This window comes from Rosa rugosa, chromosome 4, assembly GCF_958449725.1.
Source record: "Rosa rugosa chromosome 4, drRosRugo1.1, whole genome shotgun sequence".
NCBI lineage: Eukaryota > Viridiplantae > Streptophyta > Magnoliopsida > Rosales > Rosaceae > Rosa > Rosa rugosa.
Genome location: NC_084823.1, coordinates 6291531 through 6315620, shown reverse-complemented (window position 1 = coordinate 6315620; position 24090 = coordinate 6291531). Strand labels below are relative to the sequence as shown.

The window sequence follows — 24090 nt, the reverse complement described above, 5'->3', positions numbered from 1 at the left end:
AACTAAAAAAATGCATAAATTGATTAAATTCACTAGAAACTCCATAAAATGAAGAATATAAAATTATATATAATTCATAAATAATTAAATCCAATAATTATAAAGCAAAATATTTCAAATTGTCTGATCCTATGATCAAATACTCCCAACGTCCAAAATTTCAAGAAGAAGTATAGCATAATCAGGTTATACAGGTTCACTTCGTGTTGGCGGGTTGACCCACGACCGACCCGCTTTTTGATCGTGCGGGTTTCGAGTCGTGTTATCGGCTTGTGTCGGAATTGATAGCCCTAGTTCCATCATGTATTTTCTCATTATTTTCTTTAGTAAAATATAATGAAGGAACGACTGAACAAGTAGGCGTTTTAGTTCATTAAGTTTTGGTTTTCGGGTGTCATGGTCATTTTACCTTGATGGAAAAGGTAACCGTCGTCTTGCGAGAACTATAATAATGAGGAGCTAATATTGCCTATCTTCTGCTTTAGTCATAAAAAGAAAAGGCTTATCTAGAATCCCTACACATCTTCACAAAAAATTGGTATTGCAAATGCCAATGTTTCTTAAAAAAATACAAGCCACCAAGCAACTAAAAGAAAAATGAGCCATATAGTGGATTGCGTTGATGCTTCTGTTCTCTAAATGCTAGGATGTCAGGTTGCTAAAAAATGAGCCTATTATCTGTTGAGTAACAAGTTTGTTTTGTCTATTGCATTTTCTTGATTGAAAAGTATTAGCTCAGAGTCCTATTTTTTCATATCTAGTTATTTTCGAACGTCCATGCTTGGATAACAAAAAAATGCTCAATCTTTTACCAATTCATAGGTGAATGCCTTATTAAACAACTTATATTTGTTTCTCTAATTATATTACTTCAATTTTTTTTAATTTTTTTTTTTACTTCCCACTCTACCCATTTCATCCCACTGCACTCATCTCGTATATCAAACTAATGATCTTCCCGATATTTATTAAATAAACTAACTAACAAACCATAACTCACCGAATAATTTGACCATAAACCTTTATCGTATCTAGCTTATTTGACCCATTGACCCGCCCCAATGTGAAAATTCAAACACCAAAAGGACACAAAACATGTACGCGTGGACCAATGTCGAACTTTACCAACCGACCCGGCCCAATATTTCCTCAAAAGTATTATTTTCCATATAATAAACCCCAGCATCCCCTCGTGACTAGTCCTCGGATTTTCCACTCTTGGGAAACCAAAAATAACAGAATCTAAGGAAACGAGAAGCAGCAGCAAAGGCAGCACAAAGCCAACACGACGCCGTTCGCCGCCGCTCCTATCAACACAGCATTTCCTTCTCTTCCTCCGTCTCCTTCTCTTCGTCTCTGTTTCTTTTCCATTTCGTATATTATTGCCGCCGCTCTTCTTTGACCGCTTCACCTTTCACTCAACCTTTTCCCGATGGCGCTTCGTTTCGAGGTAGGGTTTTGAACTCCATTTCAATCTTCTTTTTTTGCTTGAATCGGAATGCTTTGCTTTACTTTCATGCCACTACTCGCAATTAGTTTTTCTATGCTGATATGAATTCATGAGCAGATGATAATTGATTGTAATGTCTGTTTGTTCTTGAATTTGTAGCTGTTTAAGTTTACTGCATTGGTAATAATAGGCTGTTTTCGTTTCGGTGTGCATAGTTATTATGCCGGAATTATGAGCCTGTGTTTCTCTTTGGACTGAATTAGTATAAAACATTGTGTATATAAAGGAAGTCTCTTGAGATATGTCGATTCTCGAGAGACGGTAAAAATGAAGATATAACATGTAAGCAGAAGATATTTATGTATGTTGGATTGCGAACGTGGACTATGTTTGCAGATTTTCAATGTAGTGTTGGAGAATGTGGACTATATACTATGAACGGACGGATGCGTATTTGTTTGTGGCTGTTTTGCTGATTTTAGAACTTGGTTCGCTGTTTTGTAACTAAAGGTTTTGGGGAGGTTCAATCGTGCTCGTGCAGCTCAACTGACACTCCCTCACTTTGTATGTCAGACTCCTCTTTTCATGCCTGTTGGAACACAAGGTTAGTATTTGTTCATTTGGTTAGCAAATGGACGTTATTCCTCGTATGTACTTCTCTGGTTTCTTTACATGTTTAATGCAATATACATTACTAGATTGGTTGTTTATGTCTATATCCTATTTCTTTTTCTTAGCTAAGTTTTGATGTTCATTTAGACTTTGTTTTATGGTTACATTCTTGTTCAGTCATCAATAAGAGTATTAAGACATAACAATCTATGTGCCTATACAAGTTTTTTACTTAAAGATTTGTGCGAGCATGCGTGCTAAGTTTCTAGTTTATTTGTATTAATAAACTTGGCTTGCTTAATATAGATGTTTGCATGCATACGTGCAATTGTATTTAGGAATTATGGTATGGATAAGGTTTTGTTGGTTTCAGGAACTATAAAGGGGTTGGCAACTGACCAGCTTGAGGAGATTGGTTGCCAAATAATTCTTGGGAATACATATCATTTGGCACTTCGACCTACCTCTGAGCTTATTGACGAGATGGGAGGCCTCCACAAATTTATGAACTGGCCAAGAGCGCTGCTTACTGATTCTGGTGGCTTTCAGATGGTTGTTTTCCCAATATTGCATTGTCTATTAATCATCTGATGTGCTTATTTCTCAAGTATGCTGCTTTTTAGTATTTTCGTACTTTGACCATACTACAGTTCATGGAACTATTTATGACCCACATCCAACAAATTTTTTTGTTGTCCTGAATAAATTCCTCCGATTCCCCCAAATTTCTTTATGTTTTATTGTACAGGCTTGTTGGTATAGACATGTTTACTAGATGTATAGTACAATATGTTATACAATTAGCTTTCCTTCATTTAAGCATGTCAGATTTGCTATGTATTGTAATTTAGAGTTCTTGATAATTCTTTTAGCTCAATTGATGAACTCATAATATGCTTGCAGTTGTTTTCTTCTTTAGTTTCTTAGTGCTCTTTTCATGGAATCATGTGTTTAGTTGTATCTTACATTTAATTTTGCTACTGCATTCAGGTATCCTTATTGCATTTAGCTGACATTACTGAAAAGGGTGTAACATTTCAGGTAATATTCTCCATTGATAGTCCAAATTGTAGTACAGATGTTTTGGAACCATTACTGTATTTGTCATTCGGCTCATGTTGAGCTGTTACTGGTCACCAGATGAAGCTCTTGTGAGGTTATAGATTTTTTTTAGAGAACTCTGGTGGCGGTGAAGATTAACAAACAAGTCATCTCCAACGCTCTTCTTTTATGAACAAAGAGATAAAATAAAGAATTACAGCACCAAAGAAAATTGAGATAAGAAAGTAGGAATTGGCATAAGTGTCCTATAGGGGAGCTGCTGAGTCACCTTTTTGTGGTTAAGAGTTATTATATTATTTTGATTGCATGGAGTATACTGTACATATGCTTCGTGCTTCATGTGGGGGAAGTGTTGAACTCAACAACAGATGGACATGAAGATGCCTCTATACTTAACCTAGTGTTTCCCTTTTTTTTTATTTTTTATTAATCACATGACTACTGTTTCTTCCAATGCTTCTTCATTTTTGAATGGCACAGTTTTAAAGGCCTATGATCTGCTCTCTCTCTCTCTCTCTCTCTCTCTGTGAACTCATTTCTAACAATTCTTAGACAAATGGTAAAGGATACAACTATTTCATCCACTTCATCTTGCTTTGTTTTATTTGTAAATGTGGTTGCTTTATTTGAGGGATTGGGTTGGTATAGAGTACTAAACAGATGGTTGTGAAATGTCTTATATTGAATCTTTTAAGAAAATATTTCTTCTTTTCATTGTGTGTGGGCAAAGCATAGGTGGGTAATGCGAAAAAAGAGATGCTTTATTTATTGTTAATGCTGAATTACTTTTGATTTCTACTTCACTAATTTGTGCTGTTTTTATGGATATTATTAATTTGATTATTCCTTAACTGGATTAATTTCCCTTATCAGTCACCAGTTGATGGAAAGCCAATGCTCTTGACACCTGAGGAATCAATTCAAATCCAAGTAGGTGCACTTAATTTATTTTGTTCTTGATAATCTATTTATTTTCTTTAATAACCGCAGTCTTCTCCCGGATGTGATACTCATACTATACCAGTTAGTGTGAAGTGTGCATTAAAATTTTGGGAGATATAGGAATTTAGGGGCCTGTATTTTATTTTGTGACTTTACCAAATAAAGGAGCAGATTTGTGGTCATTGCCCCTTTGCAGAATGTTTAATTTGTTCCCTATATCTGCATGTTTAATGAAAGAGCTTCTATTAGTTGCTCTGGGTGTCCGTGTAAAACTGAATTTAATCTTTAGAAAATTTTGGTACGCTCTAAAGTACTGCAATTGTAACATAAATCAAAGCTTAGAAGATATGGTGTCCAGTTAAAGCATTGATATTCTTACTGAGTGCCTCCCTTTATGTTCTCTAATGCACATTCAATGATCTGTGCAGAATAGAATTGGAGCAGATATTATAATGGCCCTTGATGATGTAGTGAAAACCACCATCACTGGTCCAAGAATTGAGGAGGCCATGTATCGTACTCTACGATGGATTGACAGATGTATAGCAGGTGATCACATACTGCATTGATTGTCTCTTATCTTATGTTTCTTGTACACATACTCTTAAACAGCTTACAGTAAGGTTATTAGATATATCTATGTTAACTGACATATATCTGCCATAAGTGCCTAGAAAATCTTCCTCATGCATAAAAGCTTAGGCAATTTTGCGAATGCAATATTTGTTTGATTAGGTGAAAACCCTGTAATGAAGGAACAATATGATGGGTAATTAGTGAGTTTCTAACAATTACAATATCATGTTTAGGTTGGTTTCTCTAGTAGAGTCATGCTATATGTTATGCTTGCATGTCAAATATGTATTGTACAAGTACAGACCTAGGTAGCCCTATAAATTATTAAGTTGGCATCTACCCTTTTCTTTAACCAACGCAGCTTCTATGGCAACCTTCCTTGTGATATCTTTATATTATTGATCTTCTCCATTTTAGTACTCCTGAGTCAAGTATGTAGCATCGTTTTTAGCTGCATAGCTTTTGGTAACAGCTCATACAAGACCGAGCGAGCAGAACTTATTTGGTATTGTTCAAGGTGGCTTAGATCCTGTACTAAGGTGAGTTTTAATTGATCTCCATGTGTTGTTTTGAACTTTTGATCTTTTTATGCATTTTTTTTTTATATAATTATTCTTCTATTCCTGATACTGATATGACTTCTTCAACACATTGTGTTATGCCATAACTTATGTCTTATGGAATCAGGGATATATGCGTCAGAGGCTTAGTAGAACGGAATTTGCCTGGGTATGTGTATTACATCTTTATAATAATAGTAGCGACACATATGATATAAAAATTGAAGCATAATACATTATCAAGTGCATCCCATAATACAAAAATACCATACACATTTGCATACTTAAGGATAGTATCATTAGTTGAGAGAATGCTATCAATGGTTGTCAAGTTTGGAAAAATGGCATGTTCTCTGTTTCTTTCTCACAGGCTGAAACAAACTCTTCTCATTATGCCTTTGTTTAACTTTCTAGCTTCATACACTCTGCAGACTAAGCAACTATTTACACTTGTCCTAATAATAATCAAGGGATTTGGGAACTTTCTGTTGAGAATATATACATCCCACATGGGAAAAATGGGACCTTGCCTATGAGTTTATAAGGGTTTGGGCCACTCCATCCATAGCCAATTGGTTTTGGATGTGAACCCCAGATTACTTTATCATGGTATCAGAGCGGGTTACCCACGTGTGCATGCCTAACGGCCACACGGGCTCCACGTCACCCAAAAGTTGTCCACGTGTATGGCTTGAAAATTCGCCACACGTGCGGGGGCGTGTTGAGAATATATACATCCCACATGGGAAAAATGGGACCTTGCCTATGAGTTTATAAGGGTTTGGGCCACTCCATCCATTGCCAATTGGTTTTGGATGTGAACCCCAGATTACTTTATCACTTTCAATTGGAAAATCGAAAGTTGTTTTTACGATTTTTTCTTCGATCTCGTCTGCAGTTAATGTGTTATCAATCTGTAACATGCATTTCTATACTGCTGTCTATCCTAAATCCAGTTGTCAGTTAAATTGCCTTTTGTATTGTCATAATTCACGACGTAACACTGCATGCACTTCTGTTTTACATAAGTGGTCTTGTTACTGATCATGCAAACTTGATATTTTACTTGTATTGCAGCTATGCCATAGGCGGTCTTGCGGGTGGCGAAAGTAAAGATTCATTTTGGCGCGTTGTTACTCAGTGCACTGCTGCACTGCCTGAGGACAAGCCGCGATATGTTATGGTGCTAGTGACTTGTCATTTCAATTGATGTTCTTAAAGAGTTGTTACTTCTTTTTATTTTGCCCAAGTCATGATAGTTTCTTGCACTTCTTTTCAGGGCGTTGGTTATCCATTGGACATTGTAGTTTGCAGTGCTTTAGGTGCTGACATGTATGACTGTGTTTATCCAACACGTACTGCTCGCTTTGGCACAGCTCTTATACCTGAGGTAGTAACTTCTAAAATGTGATCAACACCTTAACATCTTCATTAATTAATGCATGTATGTATGTAGGTATGCAGTTCAACTCTAGTAACTAGTTAACATAAGTAATTAATCAGGAATATGTATGTACTTAGGTATGCACTTCTACTCGAGTGAGTAGTTAAAATAATTAGCTAATCAGGAACCATTACATCTAGGAGACTGGACATAGTTCTATATTTTAGCTTATTACAACTGTGGCATCATATATGCATATGGATAGCCAATCCAAACGTTCTTTTATTGTGTTCCTTTATATGGTATCTCATACAAATGCAAAAGCACCCCAATTTTTTGTTTACATGTGGATGCATAAGTCTTGTGATGCTTAAATGCCTTTTGCAGGGAGTGCTGAAGCTGAAGCACAAAGCTATGGCTAATGATACCCGCCCTATCGATCCTACATGTGCTTGTATGGTTAGTATAAATTGACTAGCACTGACTTGAAATATTAGTGCATATTGATGCATGTATAACTGCTTCATCCTATTTCTTCAACTGTAGGTATGCAAGAATTATACTAGAGCTTACATTCATTGCCTAGTTACAAAAGATGCTATGGGATCTCAGCTTCTGTCATATCACAATCTGTATTACATGCTAAAGGTTTGGATATACTGTTTTGTTTATTTATTTAGGTTTTTACTATATTGGTGCTATAGTTGTATTCCTGTACATAACCAAACCTCTTTCTTTCTTTTGTTATTTTTGTCCTAATGCAGCTAAGTAGAGATCTACACTCGTCAATAATCCAAGGAACATTTCCAGAGTATGTTTGGTGCTTTACTGTTTTAACCTTAGTCCCTTATCTGTTGTACTATAGAAAATTAGAAATCCATTATTTTCTGCATGACACTATGAGGAAAGAAAAAAAAAAAGAAAAAAAAAAAGATCCTGTTCTGTCTGCAATTTAGAAGTTTAATACATCTTATTGTAGATCACTGATGGACTTTCTTCTGTTGAGTATGCTTTTTCAACTGGACTTCTCACAGGTACTGATTATCTTTTTGTAGGTTTGTATGCAACTTTCTGCAAACAATGGTATTTCCTTCAGAACTGGCCTTTATGCCTCTCTCTCTCTCTCTCTATATATATATATATATGTGTGTGTGTGTGTGTGTGTGTGTGTGACTACTTGGTTATGTTTAACCTGTGAAATTTGGGCAGACTGAAGTTTAAATGATTATATATCTAAAGTGCACCATAAACAAAAACCAATATTCTCATGAAAGATTTCAAAAGAATAGTTGGAAAACTCCATATTAGGAACAATTTTGAAGACTCTTGGACTCTTGTTTTCTACTATGTCTTGTTTTCTACCCTACTATGTCTTGTTTTCTACCTTAAATTAGTGAAGTATCTACCATAAGTTGCCAAGCTTACTACAGTTAAATAAATTTATGTCCAACCCTACTTTTCAATCAAATCAATATTCATATGAAGGACTATAAAGGGAATGTAAAACCTTATATGTCGTGTGAACCATCTTGAGAATCAGTACCCTTCTAGTCTTTAGAATAATACGGTCCCGGCTATTGGTAGCACCAATGTTTTCAAAGGCGTTGCCGAGGCGCGCCCGGGGCGCGCTCCGGTGTGGGGCGACCGGAAATTGCCTCGCCGGAGCCAAATGAGGCGTGCTGCTGGAAAAGCGTCGCCTAGGCGACGGAGCGGTGATTTGTGCAGAGGCGGCGCCTCAGCAGGAAGGCGATGAAGAAGAAGACGCCGTCGTTTTGACTTTTTTTTTTTTTTTTTTTTTTTTTTTTTTTTTTTAAGTCCCATACGGCACCGTTTCTTTTCTTCTAGGTCTCTTACTCTCTTTTAGGTCTCTTACTCTCTTTTTACTCACAAAACAGATCAAGACCGATGGAAAGCAGAAGTGCAGAACGCAGCGCAGCCAACTAGCCAAGGAAGAGTGGAAAGAAGAGGTAAAAATTGCAATCTCACTTCTCTTTTCTTTTTTCTTCTTCAAGTGTTGGTTTGATTGAGGAACCGATGGTCTTGGTTCCATCTCAATTTTGTTTAGCTTGATTCTTTATTTTTTTTTTCTTTTTTTCATATTCAAGTCTTGGTCGTTGTTGGTGTGTTCCTTTGCTTGCGATATTAGATCAGCCATGAGTGAGAAGGGGGAAGATGGAAGAGACAAAGCATGGAAGTACACAAAAAAAGTGGAAGGGGAGAGATACTTTAGATGTGTATTTTGTAATCAAGTATGCAGTGGCACTATATCTAGACTCAAGCATCATTTAGCAGGTGTTGGGGGTTGTATGAAAGCATGTAATAAAGTCCCTGCAGATGTGAAGAAAGAGTACGAATTACTTTTAAAAGTATTTAAAGATGATAAAAATAAGAGAAGTATTATGTTGCGTGAGATTGGGGCAGGAATTGGTGGAGGAAGTAATAGTTTTGATTCTCCATTAAGTGAAGAATGTGGGAGTAACCTAAGTAGTACTACAGTTCAACCAAAAACTAAAGGACCACTTGATAGATTTGTGTCTTCGGAGCCTAGGCAAACCGTATTGAATGAGGCTTACAAAAAAGAATTAAGGAAAGAGGTTTGTCGGATGGTTGGGCGTTTTATGTTTTCTAGAGTGCTTCCTTTCAATACAGTTAATGATCCGTTTTGGTTAGCTATGGTAGAGGGAATAGCTAAGTATGGTGTAGGGTTCAAGCCCCCTTCTATGCATGAATTAAGGACTTGGATCCTTAGGGAAGAAGAGAAAGGTTGTGGTGGACTCCATGTGCAGCTCATTGTATTGATCTTATGCTTGAAGATATTAGCAAAATAACGGTGTATGAGAAAACAATTAAAAGTGCTAAGCAAGTGGTCAAGTTTATCTATGGTCACACATGGGTTCTTTCTCTCATGAGGGAATTCACAAGCAATAAGGAGATTATTCGTCCGGCCATCACTCGTTTTGCAACTTCCTTTCTCACCCTTCAAAGTATCTATAAGCAGAAGCAGCCTCTATAGATGATGTTTAACAGCAAGAAGTGGATTGAGGGCCCTTTTGTCAAAAGCCATGAAGCTATACAGGTTCGTGCAATTGTTCTTTTTCAATCCAATTTTTGGAGTGATGTTGCATTTTGTGTTAAGGGTGTGTTGCCATTAGTGTGTGTATTGAGGGAGGTTGATTCTGAGCTAAGACCTGCTATGGGCTACATATATGAATTAATGGATGCTGCCAAAGAGAAAATTGCATTTAGTTTGAAGAGGAACCCAAGACATTATCAGCCAATTTGGAATAAAATTGATGCAAGGTGGACTCCCCAACTCCATCAACCTTTACACGCTGCTGGATACTATCTGAACCCTCAGTTTCATTATGAAGAGAACTTCTCAAATGTTTTGGAAGTGAAGAAGGGATTGCATGAATGCATGGATCGGATGATGTCGTTTGATGAGCGCTTAAAAGCTGATATCCAATTAGAGATGTTTGACAAAGGCATGGGAGAGTTTGGAACTAGGCTTGCAGTACATTCTAGAAAGATAAGGAGTCCAGGTAATCCCTAGCTAATATGTTATTCTTTATAGTTTAAATGTTTATAAATGAATTATTTGACAAAAATAACAATCTGTTTTTTTCCCCTGTTTCAGCAAGTTGGTGGGAGCGTTTTGGAGAGGAAACGCCTGATTTGACAAAGTTTGCTATTCGTGTCCTTAGCCTGACATGTAGTGCATCAGGATGTGAGAGGAATTGGAGCACATTTGAGTCGGTAAGGTTATTTGAGTTAATTGTTATCAAGTGGTCCAATTATATAATAGGTTGAATGTTTCTAATATATATTTTTATTTTTATGTTGGTTTTAGATTCACACAAAAAAAAGAAATAGACTTGAGCATAAAAGGCTAAATGCATTGGTTTATGTGAAGTACAACTCTTTACTAAGAGAGCGAAACATTAAAAGAAATGCAAAGATGCTTGATCCTATATTAGTGGAAGAAATTGATTCCGATGATGAATGGATTTCGGAGGTGGAAGATCCGGTTCTTCCGGGTGATCTTTCTTGGCTTGAAGAGGATCTATTTGAGGTTGATGCTATAAGGAATGTGCCAATTGAATGTTATGAACAAGGTTTGTCAACTAGAGTGCCTATTCATGTAGAGCCACTAGAGGAGCCGATCTTAGATGATGTGCCTATCTTGGATGATGATTTAGGATTTGACGAGCATGCTGCTTATTCACCTTCTCCTAAAAGAAAAAATGATGAAAGCTCAAGTAAGTATCTAGTGATTGAAATATGCTATTTAGTTGCTTACTATTTACATAAATATCAAATAATTTTAATCTCAAATCTTATATCTAGGTAAGGTAAGATCCAAGAAGAAAATGAGAAAACTTGCTGCATTACTTAGGGATGAAGATCATGAGATAGAAGACCTTACTTTGCCTCCCCACACTGATGCAGCATTGGACATTGATGATTGTGATGATATTCATGTGGGTGTGGATGGATATGATGATTATGAATTGGAAGAATGAAGTGCAGTTGTTATTTTCGAATAAATTTAGTATCAACTTATGTATTATTGAATTTAATGTTATGAGAGTGCTTATTTAGAACCTTATTTAAGTATATTCATATTATTTATAAATGTAATGTATTATTATAATAATTACGGGAAAGGCTTCGCCTTTACGCCTTGAGGCACTCGCCTCGCGGGGGGGCTCTAGGAAATCGCCTTCGCCTCGCTTTCGCATTTGAAAACATTGGGTAGCACTATCATATTAAATCCCAGCATAGCCTTATAGGACATTTTTATATTTTACCACATGCTTGCCTAGATTTTGCATTATAGTTCTTGTGCCAGAGTCTTGTCCTTTTGTTATCCTTATTTCTTTTTCAAGGAGCCACTTGGTGTAATCTCTACCAAACACTGTTAAAATGTTTCATGTTCTTATTGTCTTGTAGTTTCCTAAAGGCGATGTTCCAGAATGGGTCTGTAATGCCATGGAGGTTGCTGGAATTGACATCTCTTCCTGTTGTACTGCATTTTCTTCATCTCAAGATTCAGATTAGAAGTGTACACACAACTGAGGTAGTCTTGTACAAATTTTGATGCAAGAACGGTTTTTTGGGCCAACAACACGAGAAAGGTTGATACCTAACAAATGTAGACTAGGTGAGGGGAGAGCATAGATCTTGTTTCCGTTATTCTGTTTCACTAGAAACCATAGGATAATCTTCTCTGGCAATTTTGTCCCTATCCATTAACTAAACACGCTGCACAAAGGAAAAAAATCGCAATAGATAGACTGTTGGCAATTCTTTTTGGAATAGGAGATCCTTCGATTTTTGTTCGTCTTCACTGCTTGTAAGAACAATACAGAATCAAATGCAGTTAACAAATTACTCGGCTAGTTCTGAAAAGATTATTTGCTCATTCTTTATATTTATACATACATTCATACATATCTACATATTTATATTTCTTTTGGACACTAACATTTCATATATTATTTGATATACCTTGTTGGACATAGAGTGGAGATATCTACAACACAATAAGGGTAGAGAATTCATTCCAATTCTAGATTGAGTTAAACTTGCATGTTGAAAGAGATCAAATTTGAGATTAGTTCTGGACACCTATTACTCGAAGTAATCAGGAGCGGAAAGAAATTTTCATGGAAAATATGTTGAAATTGGACATTCATTCATTCATTGTGAATTTCAAACAGTGGCTTTGCATGGAAAATAGGGAAAAATTCACCAACGGTGTCTGAACACTTTGGTGACTTTCAAAATGATACCTGAACTCTGAATGTTATCAATGTGATACCTGGATTCATTATTTCGTATCAATGTGATACCTACGACCAATTTCCGTCATGGAACAGTTAAATTTTGCACGTGCGATGCACGTGAGTCAATAAATAAAGATAAAAAGACCGATTTACCCTCAATTTTTTTTTTCCTTTTTTTTTTTTTCTTTTTTTTTTTCTTTTTTTTTTTCTTCTTCTTCTTCTTCGATATTTCTTTCTTTCTTCTTCTTGCTTTCTGCCTTCAGCGACCACTGGACTCCACCGCCACTGAGCAACTGGCTCCTCCTCCGCCGCTCGAACACCTCCCTCTGCCTTTGCAGACCTTCACTCCCAGCCCGCCGATCAAGCGCGCCACCAGCCTGCCTACGATGCCGACGAAGGTCCAAAAATCGAGGATCCAAAAATTGAAATTGAAATTGAAATTGGGATTGGGATTGGGATTTGGTTTTGGATTTGGATTTGGTTGGGTTCTCTGTAAACTTGCTGGTGTTTTGTTGTAGTTAAATAACTTGATATTAATGGATTTTGAGTTTGAGTTCGAGTTTTGGTGGAGGTGTGGTTGTGGGTGGTGATGGAAAATGAAAATCAGAGTTTCTGCAAGGTCTTCTTGGTTCTCACCGCCGCTGCTGGTGTTGCCACCTGGCTCCGCAGTGCCGCGGCGAACTCCATGGTGATGTCGCGGTCGGGGGAGGAGGAGGTGTGGGCGGATTGATTGCTAACTGGTGGCGCGCTTGATTACCTGGACCTTTGTCGGCATCGTCGGCAGGCTGGTGGCGCGCTTGATCGGCGGGCTGGGAGTGAAGGTCGGCAAAGGCAGAGGGAGGTGTTCGAGCGGCGGAGAAGGAGCCAGTTGCTCAGTGGCGGTGGAGTCCAGTGGTCGCTGAAGGCAGAAAGCAAGAAGAAGAAAGAAAGAAATATCGAAGAAGAAGAAGAAGAAAAAGAAAAAAAAAATAAAAAGGAAAAAAAAAAATTGAGGGTAAATCGGTCTTTTTATCTTTATTTAGTTACTCACGTGCATCGCACGTGCAAAATTTAACTGTTCCATGACGGAAATTGGTCGTAGGTATCACATTGATACGAAATAATGAATTCAGGTATTACATTGATAACATTCAGAGTTCATGTATCATTTTGAAAGTCACCAAAGTGTCCAGACACCGTTGGTGAATTTTTCCCTGGAAAATATGTTGAAATTGGTCATTCATTGTGGGAACGGATTTCAAAAGAGTATAAGCACTTTTATATCCTACCCTACTGCCCTTGATCTTTCAAATCATACCTTCCTGTCTATATCCTACTCTTCCATTTCAACATTTTCGGCTATTTCTTTTGCTGACGTCCTTTTAGGGTCCATTTTCCGCTCCCTCTAGTTTTCTTTGTTGTTGCCTCCTTTCAGGCAGAACTTTCCCCAAAGTATGAAGACTCATTGATTCATCAAAAGAAAAAAAGAAAAAAAAATTCATGCACGTTACATGCATGGTTTGAAAGGCCGATTGTTAGACACTACCCTAGTATACCTCAAGGTTAACATTCACATACGCAGGTTTTAAATATCGGTATATTTATATCTATCGGAACTTAGAAAAAAGAGAGATATCGGAGATATAGTGGAAAATATATCGTTTTTGAAATAGTCAATTTATTAGAATTACATATAAATATATATGAATATCAACTTCATCTGCATTCAAAAAGAGACTTTAGGTGGTTGAAAAGTTGTTTGCTGGTCTACGAAAATACAATAATCAGACCAAGACATATGACTCATATAGTACGAATTGTAGTGATGCACATGATAATTATAGATTTCTTTAGAGTTGCCGACTGCTTCCCATATAAGAGAATAATAAGGATGAATCCAACTGGATGACTGATCATATACTTCTCCATATTGATTATATCCATAAGCGTCATAACCAAATTAATTGTTGCCTTCATGAGATTCATTTGAGATCCCACTGCGCTCTGTGCCTAAACTGATAGAGTCAAAACTTAAGGCAATTGAAGAAACATCAGATGGGGTATTTTGATCATCAGTTGCACCTCTAGTCCTCCCATATTGGGTCTTTTCTTGAGCACCATGACCAGCTGTTCTCACTCTGTGGTCTTCATCTTGGATGGTATGATCAAAATTACCTTAAAAGTAAATTGGTTCAATCCTCCACCGACAGAAGATTGTCCATATTCATATCTTTCACCTCGACCACCTGTTCCGCTTCCACCCTCTCCACCATCATCATAACTATCTGGATTCACTTGGCCTCATTTGAATAATTGAACATTTATCTTCTTTCTATTATTCAACTACAGAGTACAAAGTTACAGACTACATACGGAGTTACAGACACAGTCACAGACTACAGAGTACGAAATCTCTCCTCACACATATTTGCATTTAGGGAATTACTTCTCACCTAGAATCGCCTTTAGTGTATTTCTCCTCACCTAGATTCGCCTTGAGGGGATTTTCTCCTCACCTAAGTTCGCCTCGAGGAGATTTTCTAATCACTTAAATTCACCTTGAGGGGATTTTCTACTCACATAGATTCATCTATAGGGGATTTCTCCTCACCTAAATTTTCCTTGAGGAGATCTCTATTTACACAGATTTACATTTAGAGAATTAATGAATTTTTTTTCTATTTTTTGTTTTTTTTATTAGATTTTATAAATATTTCTTCACTTTATCGGGGATATCTCCCAAATATCTAATATATTAGGGATATTTGACGATGTCAGAGAAATTCCGCAGAAACAGTAGAATATAAGATATTAACCCCTTAAAATATATCGGTCAGTCAAAAAAATGAGATATATCATCGGAAATATCGTAGATATTTCAAACCCTGCACATACGTGAAGAAATTCGACATGTAGAGAGGAGGATTTATGCCCTTAATCCAAGATTGAGGACAAGAATCTCCACAAGGAACTTATTTCCTTGTTGGCGTGTAGGGAATGTCAACCTTGCAAGGAAACCATGGTCCTTACAAGGAAAGTTGAGGTCTATCTTTGAATCTGGCTAAAGAAAAGAAGCCATCCAGCTACCTAATTCCTGTACCAAATGTCCTACATTTCAAAATTAGAATGCCTTGAGATGATTCGTATGCCCTTTCATAGTCTTTATCGGATTAGGTATACTCAAAATTCATGTAACCCACTTAGAGGATTCACATTATCAGATTTCACAACAAAATCCATCTCCTACAAGCAAGATTTGGCTTTGGATCAAAATCCCACCCATTGACATGTCTAAGCTCTTGGATACCATTTAGGCATTCACCACCCAGTGATTTTGTAAGGGCAAGTTCTTACATGGGATGAACAAAACTAAGTAGGAAGACTAGAACTGTAAAAAAAGCTCCACTACATACTCTTCTCCTCCACTACTCTTCTTCCTCTAGTTTCACCTATTGACAGTTCAGTTCAACAGTAAATTTTCTGCATGTACAATACTGATCATAGAAGTAAATAAGTACTCAACTTGAGAGCCTGACAAAGCTATCAGTAAAGAGCCACTGTTTATCTTTCAACTTTCAAGCTCTGATGGGGCTTAATATTCTTGATGGGATTTGAGTTTTGGCATATCTGCTTGTACAGAGCACCAAATAAAATGGGGATGGATGCCAGGGTTGCTACGTATTTCACACAGGTCACATCCCCCTGCAATCTTTCTTTCGTATCAGAACCGACTTAAAGCCAAAGTTTTCTCCAATTCTGCAAGCCTCTATATTGAGAGACATGTCTCAGTCTTGTGTGTGGAGATTGCATTGTTCTTATTTTCAAAGATTATCAAAAAAGCAAAGTGAAAATGTATGACTGAGGGTGCTCTAGGAATCCTAGCTTCCACGTACTTGAAAATTTGAAATGACACCACATGCTTCATTTCAATGAGCAAGGAAGAAGCTGTTCATGAATCCCAATTTCATTGAAAGGGAGTTGAAGAGTTGGGAACAAAATTAGAAGCCTAATTCTAGATGAACCAAATTTCCCGAAGTGGTGGTGTTTGTTGAGAACTTTTTTTTTTTTTTTTAATCATGTGAGAGGAGAGATTGGAACTTAGGAGCTGTTTATTATATATCAATTGATTTTAGATTTGATGATTTGACTGTAATATGGTTCAACACGTGATTCATGCAACTAGATTTTTTTTTTTGATGACATCATGCAACTAGATTATAGTCATGTATTCGTGTATGGCTTAATCTAACGATAGATGAGAGAGCAACGCAGCAATTTACAAAAACTTTGATCAACGTTCGAACTAAATAAGGGTATGATGGGGATCGGATCCATGGTTACTTGGTGAAGTTGGTTTGCTGCATATATAAGGAGACCACTATAAGAGCACATTAAAAAAGATTTCAACCAATCTGTTTACGTCATTTAATAGAATTGTTTTATTCCATGAAGGATAGACATCTTCACGAAGCGTTGAGGTGTGACATGACTTGATAAAAGCGGTAGGACCTATAAAATTAAATTATGATTAATGATAACTTTATGATTTTGTGAAAGTGATATAAAGTTAAAATCTCAGGAAAAAAAATAGTGTAGTGTTATGAAATTAAACTTTTTTATGACAGTATTATGTGCATATCAACAAGAGAAATTTAGGTGGCGGCAACAATGTTATATTCTCACGTAACACGTCTAATTCACTATTTGGTAAATTAAAAAATTAAATTTATGCACATGAAATGCTCTCTCATGTCATGTAAACTATTTAGAAATACCCAAATCTAAACATTTGATATCACATGATCAGTGAATCGAATGTGCCACGATGCATAGCCTTCTCCCCGAGAGTTTCTCATCCAAACCACCATCATACTAACTTGTCAACAAATTTACAATTTAACCTAATCAGTGCACAAATTTTTCATTCGATATATATTTAAGAAAAAAAAACAAAGAGGTAATTACTTGGATCGCCATAACAAATTAGGAGCATAAATAATAGCTTGCGTTAATTTTTTGACCTAGAGATGGATTTTACAAGTGAACACAATGAATGAAACTGACAACACGTGAGGGATGAAAGGCCAAAAATTATTCTGAAGTTTCTATGCATAGGACAAACGTCTCAGAGGTGATATTCCTTCATATCCAGTGCTTGCACAAATTGACAGTAAAAGGAACGTTTTGCATGGAGTAAATGTACAAGTGTAAGAAATGGATGGCAGATTCATCTGGAAATTTAGGAAATGTATACTATCGCCCTTGTATTTGGTTTTATAATTCTATTTAATATGTGTAATTATCAATTCTCGGTGCATTGGAATTTTAAGTGAATCTTTTTTTTTTTTTTTTTTTTTTTTAAGAAAAGAGGGTGTCAGTCCATTAGATGCAATATTAAGAAACATTATAAAAAGTGACTCACCCGAACAACCGGGCTACGACAGAATTGAGCCACGAATGAAAAGTATAAAGCATAACCCTAGACTACTCAACACATAATGTAACGTTGGGATTAAGCTTCAAGTAATAAAGTCTCCAAACACTAATAGAGTAATAGGGAAGCCTCAGAACACAGTCAAAACACCTCCCTAATTTATTAATGCAATCGAAAAATAACCTAATCTAGGGCACCCTCGAGAGTGCTAACCACTAGCTAGAGTGTCCTTGCCTTCCACCTCACTCTGAGGAACTGCATCAATGAATCTTCGTTATACTTCTATTTTAACAGAAAAAGAATGAGATTACAAAGATTAGTATTCTTCATTAGTTGTGTAACTAAGTTACATATCACTCGACATCAAATTTTTTTTTTTTTAAAATGACAAGAAAAAAGAAGGAACATCAGACCATTGACATTTGAGCTTCTCTATATGTAATATAAGTTTTTTTTTTTTTTTTCCTTTTTTATCAGAAAGATAGAACAGTTATAAATATCAGAGCTTATGTAGTAAACAGTTCTAGTTACAGTAAAGTTGTAAGGTACTGTGTCTTTCCCACAGTTTGATTATATAATGATTAACCAGGAGAAAGGGTTTTGTCAATGAGGTATACAATACCTCACACTTTTTGGCTTCTTAGAAGGGCACCCATGTTTTTGAGGAACAAAGAAAGCCAAAGCAGGAGAACATCTAGCAGCCTAGCCCCTCCAAACCAGTGTCTTCTTTCGAAAGAAAGGCAAGAAAACCTCTAGCTGCTCCAGAAACCATAGTCTCACAAAAGTTTCCTATTTTGGTTATTTTTTTTGTTTCAAAAGCTCATGTTTGCTTATCTCACCCAGAAAAACTTCTTTTCAACCGTCCTTAAAGTTCAAAGCACAGAAAGATTTGAACTTTGAAGTGAATACAATAAAGGGTCTTGCAGCTCTGAATTATGAAGAGGTTCAGTAGATCGGATTCTCTGGATTCTCTGGGTACCTTGATCCCTAATTACCCACCACCAAAAGGTAACGAGGAAAAAAAATAACACCTTCTTGTTCAACTTCAACCTTTGCATATCCAAGTTTCTATATTTTATTGATGGGCTTATGATTCAAAACTTTAGTGTTGAATATCAAACTAAACTTTTGATGGTCTATTTTTTTTTTCCCTTCACTTTTTGTTGATGCAGAGGAGGAGAAGCATAATAAAAAGAACAATGGTGGTTATAGCAAGGAATTCCAGACAATGTTGGATTCTTATGACCAAGAAGATTGCGGTGAAGAAATCCTAGTGAAGAAAAGGCGCTTAAGCTCACATCAAGTCAAGGCTTTGGAGATGAGCTTTGAGGTTGAAAACAAGCTAGAGCCAGAGAGGAAGGTGAAACTAGCTGCGGAATTAGGCTTGGAACCAAGACAAGTAGCTATTTGGTTCCAGAACCGCAGAGCTCGTTGGAAGACTAAGCAGTTGGAAAGAGATTACAGTGTGCTGAAAGCTGATTATGATGCCTTGAAGCACAATTATGATGGCCTTGATAGACAGAATAAAGCTCTAGCCGATCAGGTATGTCTTAAACTCTTGGTGAAATACCATTTTGATTAATGTATCATTTTTCCAGTGGGATCTTTTTGTAATTGGGATTGTTAAATTTGATGGTAATGTTTTCAGCTAAAAGATCTAAAAGCAAAGCTGTGTAGAGATAATGCAGAAAGCGATCAGTCTGTTAAAGAAGAATCACCAATTTCAGTGTACAAGAGCAGCGTAATGGAGCAGAGTAGAGACCAGGATTTGAGTGACAATGGTGACAATGCAGGGCTGGATTTGTACAAGAATTTGAAATCCAAAGATGGGTCATCAGATAGTGATTCAAATGGAGCTATGAAGGAAGAGAGCAATGGCAATGAGTCTTCTCTGGGGTACAATGGTCATTCATTGTCTTCGAATTCGATGATGAACTGGTTTCAGCTATCAGATTCTAGGTCAGGTAATAAAGGGTATCATCATCAAACTCAGTTTGGGAGGATGGAGGAGCAGAGTTTGTTTAGCACAGAGGAGTCCTGCAATTTCTTTTCAGTTGATCAAGCTCCTAGTCTTCACTGGTAGAAGTAAAAACTAGTTTGGATTTTGAGTTTGGATGGTTTAATAAGATTGGTCATAATTTTGTAACTCAGAAGTCCGGTTGAAGCTTTATGGCCAGAACATGTAGAAATCACAGAATTAAACTTTTACTTCAACTGCTAAGAAAAGCTAAAAGTTTCTCTTTGGAGTCTGCATCTGTGTTACTATAAAACAAGTCGCTACAAACTATGTGCACTGTGATACAATGACCTAAAGATTTGCTTCTGCAGCTCACTAACTGTAGAGTTTGACAATAGGGTTTTGTAAAGATCACTAAGCACAAAATTAGCATATAGATTGCTGCCAAGTAATTGCAATTTCCAACTTTGCAAGTGCTAACACATTGTATGTGGTACACTAGTATGTGCATAGGAAGTAGTACAACGTATTAGGTTTTGGAGTGGCCGCCCATAAAGTTGAGAATGAGTTTTCGTTTTCCAGTCATCCTAAAGATTTCAGAACTGAAAGTTTTTGTTTAATTCTGTAAATTTGTTAAATATGTATCCAACCCAAGTAACTCATTTTTTAAGCTTTATGGTATAATTTTCGAGATATTTATGATCTTTTTACCCTTTGATTTCTTCTAATTTGTGCCCATGTGGTTGGTGAAAAAAGTATATCTTGATCCCTTTCTTTTACCACATTGAATTGCTTCACTGGTACCACTTCCTAAATGTGGGGGACTACTCACAACATTGACAATCCAATGCCCCAAAATTTCAAGTGCCCCTCAAATCTAACTTGCAAAACCTCACATGCGCTTGAGCTCCATTTTGTGCATAAAGCTCTAAATGAGAGATTGAATGGTAGATTAGAATTTTCCATTCTGGCAAGCTCTAAAACAGTACGTTTCAAAATCTCATGGAGGTGGAGAAGACACCAGTCCCTTTCCCCTTTTTTCTCTTCTCTTCTCATCTTTAGGTGGGAAAGAGACAGACCAAAAAGCTGCCAAGACTCTTTAGCTCCTAGCTCTTCCTCAATGTCACACTCATTGTCACAATGTGGGTTCCATAGCGTCATCCATGTTTGACTGTTAATGCCCCCTATGGGAATCTAGCCTAGCTTCTTCTTCTTCTTTTTTTTTTTTTTTTCTTTTTTTTTTCTTTTTTTGAAACAGTAGCCTAGCTTCTTGTTACTGGGTTGGGAAAAAAGTTGGAATCTCTATGGAAAAAATAACCAAGCCTGTGGAATTGTTACTTTTATAGAGTTATAGGGTCAGTTGCACATTAATGGGTTTAAGTATGTTTTGTACACTCTGACTATGGAATGTATTCCACATTACACCTTGCAACAAAATGAAGTAATGAACCATTACCCCATCTATCATAAAGTTATTTTATTAGGCTTGGCATCTCAAACTTAAAATATTGACCAACCTCGCTAATAAAAATGGCTTTAGTTCGATATTAATCTACGATTTTATACTTTTAAATTATTAATTTAACCAATTGACACTAATTAAAATTAAGTATTTTAATGTGATGAAGTTTATTTTATACGCATGTCTTAACTTTCTGTGTAACTGCCAATACTTCTAAGTATTCAAAATCCGGGAACGCGCATAGAATTGTTTTGTTTTCGATCTCCTAGAGGATTGAAACAAGGTTATGAGAGGTGGACCATGGTGGTTCAACCAAGCTCCTGTTATCCTGCAGGAATGATGTAGGACGAGATTTTAGTCAATTTCAACCAAAAATCTCGAAAAGAAAGAAGCATCTTCACATTAAGAAGAATAATTTGAATATTAGAAATTGGTATTCAAATAGGCTTCTTAATGATAAAATTAATCATAAATTACTCTTTTGGATATATCGGGATTCTCGAGCAAAATCTTGATTGAGATTCCCCAAGCGTAATATTCTTTAGTATCTAGGATTTTATTTCCGATTTTTATTTAATCAGGTTTAATTAGGTTTCCTAGTTTTAGTCAAAAATAAATTGTTCTTTATGTTTTCTAATTGTAGTAGGTTTATGCTATGTGCCCTATATAAGGTACCTCTTAGATTGTAATTTTCATTCAAGTTATCAATAAAAAAAAAACCAAATATTAGAGAAGTTTCTCTATGTTTCTTACGCGCGGCTGTGTCCGTAATTGCTAGTGGATTCTAGCTCATCTCATATGGCTTTCGACGCTTGACGAAGCCTCTTTTTATCGTGTTCACGCTTCCCGCATCATTTGGTATCAGAGCCGGTATCGCCTGCTTCTTAGCAGACGACGATCCAAGGGAGAAGTTCACTACCACCAACCTCAACGACGCTGGTCGTAGAGTATCTATCAAAGAAAGTTTCGTTGAAGAGGAACATGCTGAGGGATTTTCCGACAACCTCATCAATCCAAAAAAAAAAAAAAAAAGGAAAAAAGAAGAAACATTGAACGTTGGATATTCACAACGTCGGATTACGACGACTTCCGAACTACATGTATCATCAAAGACAAGGTATGCACTTTAATAATTGACAGTGGTCTACGAGAGAACTTTGTAGCAAACAAAGTTGTGGATTATTTTCAATTACCGACAGTGAAGCTGAGTGATCCATACTGGATTCCATTTGGAGAGGATGAATATGCACAAGTAACAGAGGTTTGTAAAGTTCCTGACTCTATGGGAAAATTGTATAAAGAAGAGATTACTTGTCATGTGATTGACATGGACGACACTAATGTGCTTTTTGGAAGACCATGGCATGAAAGCGTCAAAGGTGGTTATTGCAAAGACAACACATATTTATTTAGGTGGGAGTCGCACAAAATTAAAATCAAGTCTGGAAGGAAGAACATCAAGAATGACCATCCTGAGGTATGTGAAAAGGAACATGAAGAAGTTACTTTGAAGATTGAAGAGAAACTCATTAAAGACAAGGAAGCTTATTCATTCATCACATCGATATCCATGTCATGCATGCCTAATTGTGTTCAAGATCAACCCAAGGAGAAGTCAATGCCCATTCCTTTTCAAGTGGAGGAGTTCAAGTTTCAAGATGCTTATTCTAAACTTGTCTACGGTATTGGATTCATGGTGATACCTTTTAATTTCGAGAATATTGAACTTGATGGCTTATCATGTTTTATTCCTACTAATGATCGAGCTGCATACAAGAGGAACTCAAGGTCAAGTTCTTTTCAAGTGGAGGAGACTGATGTAGGACGAGATTTTAGCCAATTTCAACCAAAAATCTCGAAAAGAAAGAAGCGTCTTCACATTAAGAAGAATAATTTGAATATTAGAAATTGGTATTCAAATAGGCTTCTTAATGATGGAATTAATCATAAATTACTCTTTTGGATATATCGGGATTCTCGAGCAAAATCTTGATTGAGATTCCCCAAGCGTAATATTCTTTAGTATCTAGGATTTTATTTCCGATTTTTATTTAATCAGGTTTAATTAGGTTTCCTAGTTTTAGTCTAAAATAAATTGTTCTTTATGTTTTCTAATTGTATTAGGTTTATGCTATGTGCCCTATATAAGGTACCTCTTAGATTGTAATTTTCATTCAAGTTATCAATAAAAAAAAACCAAATATTAGAGAAGTTTCTCTATGTTTCTTACGCGCGGCTGTGTCCGTAATTGCTAGTGGATTCTAGCTCATCTCATATGGCTTTCGACGCTTGACGAAGCCTCTTTCTATCGTGTTCACGCTTCCCGCATCAAGGAATATGACGGCATTACATCTCTGCACACTGTCCAACTAAACTCCTTCTATTTCTGGGTTTGGATAACCAATATCCCACCATTGTTTAAGGTACATGACACCATTAAAGATGTTGCTTCTGTTGCTAGGAAATTCATTGAATTGGATGAAAAACGTTTTGAGAATTTGGGTCAAGTAAGATATAGGGTTTCACATGAAATCTCTAAGCCTTTTTCTCCCAAGAAAACCGTAAAGCTAGCCCTAAATGTGGAAACAGAGATTTCTTTCTTCTTCGAGAACCTTGTAGGGAAATGCAATTTCTGTCTTCTGATTTTTCATGAAGGAGATCGTTGTCTTGTGACTGATGGTAGAGTTGTGTTCAGTGGGGTGAATAATACTGTTGATAAGAGGCTGGAGATTGCCAGTCCATCTTTCAGGTTCACTACCAACAAGTGTGTGAATGGTGCTTTCAAGTTTTAAGGCATACAAACCCTAATCTTGCCTTCTGTTAGCAAGGCCTTGTTTGGTTGAAAAGACCATGTACGTCGGTGGACGCAAGCCTACTGTGCTG

At 36.6% G+C, this 24090-nt stretch overlaps 2 protein-coding genes across 16 annotated transcripts; both read left to right on the top strand.

Annotated features, from left to right (window-relative positions):
• The first annotated feature begins 1185 nt into the window (after window positions 1-1185).
• Window positions 1186-12016, top strand: LOC133743660 (uncharacterized). Of its 14 annotated transcripts, none has more exons than XM_062171660.1 (17): window positions 1187-1450; window positions 1961-2054; window positions 2436-2614; window positions 3053-3103; window positions 3998-4054; window positions 4495-4615; window positions 5115-5181; window positions 5330-5371; window positions 6280-6385; window positions 6482-6592; window positions 6974-7045; window positions 7133-7234; window positions 7351-7397; window positions 7642-7669; window positions 8482-8553; window positions 10437-10845; window positions 11540-12016. In XM_062171660.1, the coding sequence occupies exons 1-17, from the start codon at window positions 1433-1435 to the stop codon at window positions 11545-11547; spliced, it is 1584 nt and encodes a 527-aa protein (XP_062027644.1). In that variant the 5' UTR covers window positions 1187-1432; the 3' UTR covers window positions 11548-12016. The 14 variants fall into 14 exon arrangements, 6 of the variants coding, with proteins under 6 accessions (XP_062027649.1, XP_062027644.1, XP_062027648.1 ...); XM_062171659.1 differs by lacking the exon at window positions 11540-12016 and adding an exon at window positions 10934-11203 and having other exon boundaries at window positions 1191-1450; XR_009863165.1 differs by lacking the exons at window positions 10437-10845; window positions 11540-12016 and adding exons at window positions 8692-9662; window positions 9739-9872 and having other exon boundaries at window positions 1193-1450.
• Window positions 12017-18371: 6355 nt separating this feature from the next.
• On the top strand, window positions 18372-20075 carry LOC133746406 (homeobox-leucine zipper protein ATHB-6-like). Of its 2 annotated transcripts, XM_062174595.1 has the most exons (4): window positions 18372-18528; window positions 18632-18796; window positions 18961-19331; window positions 19437-20075. In XM_062174595.1, exons 2-4 carry the CDS (start codon window positions 18724-18726, stop codon window positions 19869-19871), a joined length of 879 nt encoding a protein of 292 aa, XP_062030579.1. In that variant the 5' UTR covers window positions 18372-18528; window positions 18632-18723; the 3' UTR covers window positions 19872-20075. The 2 variants fall into 2 exon arrangements, with proteins under 2 accessions (XP_062030579.1, XP_062030578.1); XM_062174594.1 differs by having other exon boundaries at window positions 18388-18796.
• The last annotated feature ends 4015 nt before the right edge of the window (window positions 20076-24090 follow it).

Coding starts and splice junctions, on each gene's coding strand:
- LOC133743660 (XM_062171659.1), top strand. Junction 7,046..7,132: donor ATCCTACATGTGCTTGTATG/GTTAGTATAAAT, acceptor CTTCAACTGTAG/GTATGCAAGAATTATACTAG. Junction 7,670..8,481: donor GCAACTTTCTGCAAACAATG/GTATTTCCTTCA, acceptor CTCACAAAACAG/ATCAAGACCGATGGAAAGCA.
- LOC133746406 (XM_062174595.1), top strand. CDS start 18,724: ATGAAGAGGTTCAGTAGATCGGATTCTCTGGATTCTCTGGGTACCTTG. Junction 18,797..18,960: donor TAATTACCCACCACCAAAAG/GTAACGAGGAAA, acceptor TTGTTGATGCAG/AGGAGGAGAAGCATAATAAA. Junction 19,332..19,436: donor ATAAAGCTCTAGCCGATCAG/GTATGTCTTAAA, acceptor TAATGTTTTCAG/CTAAAAGATCTAAAAGCAAA.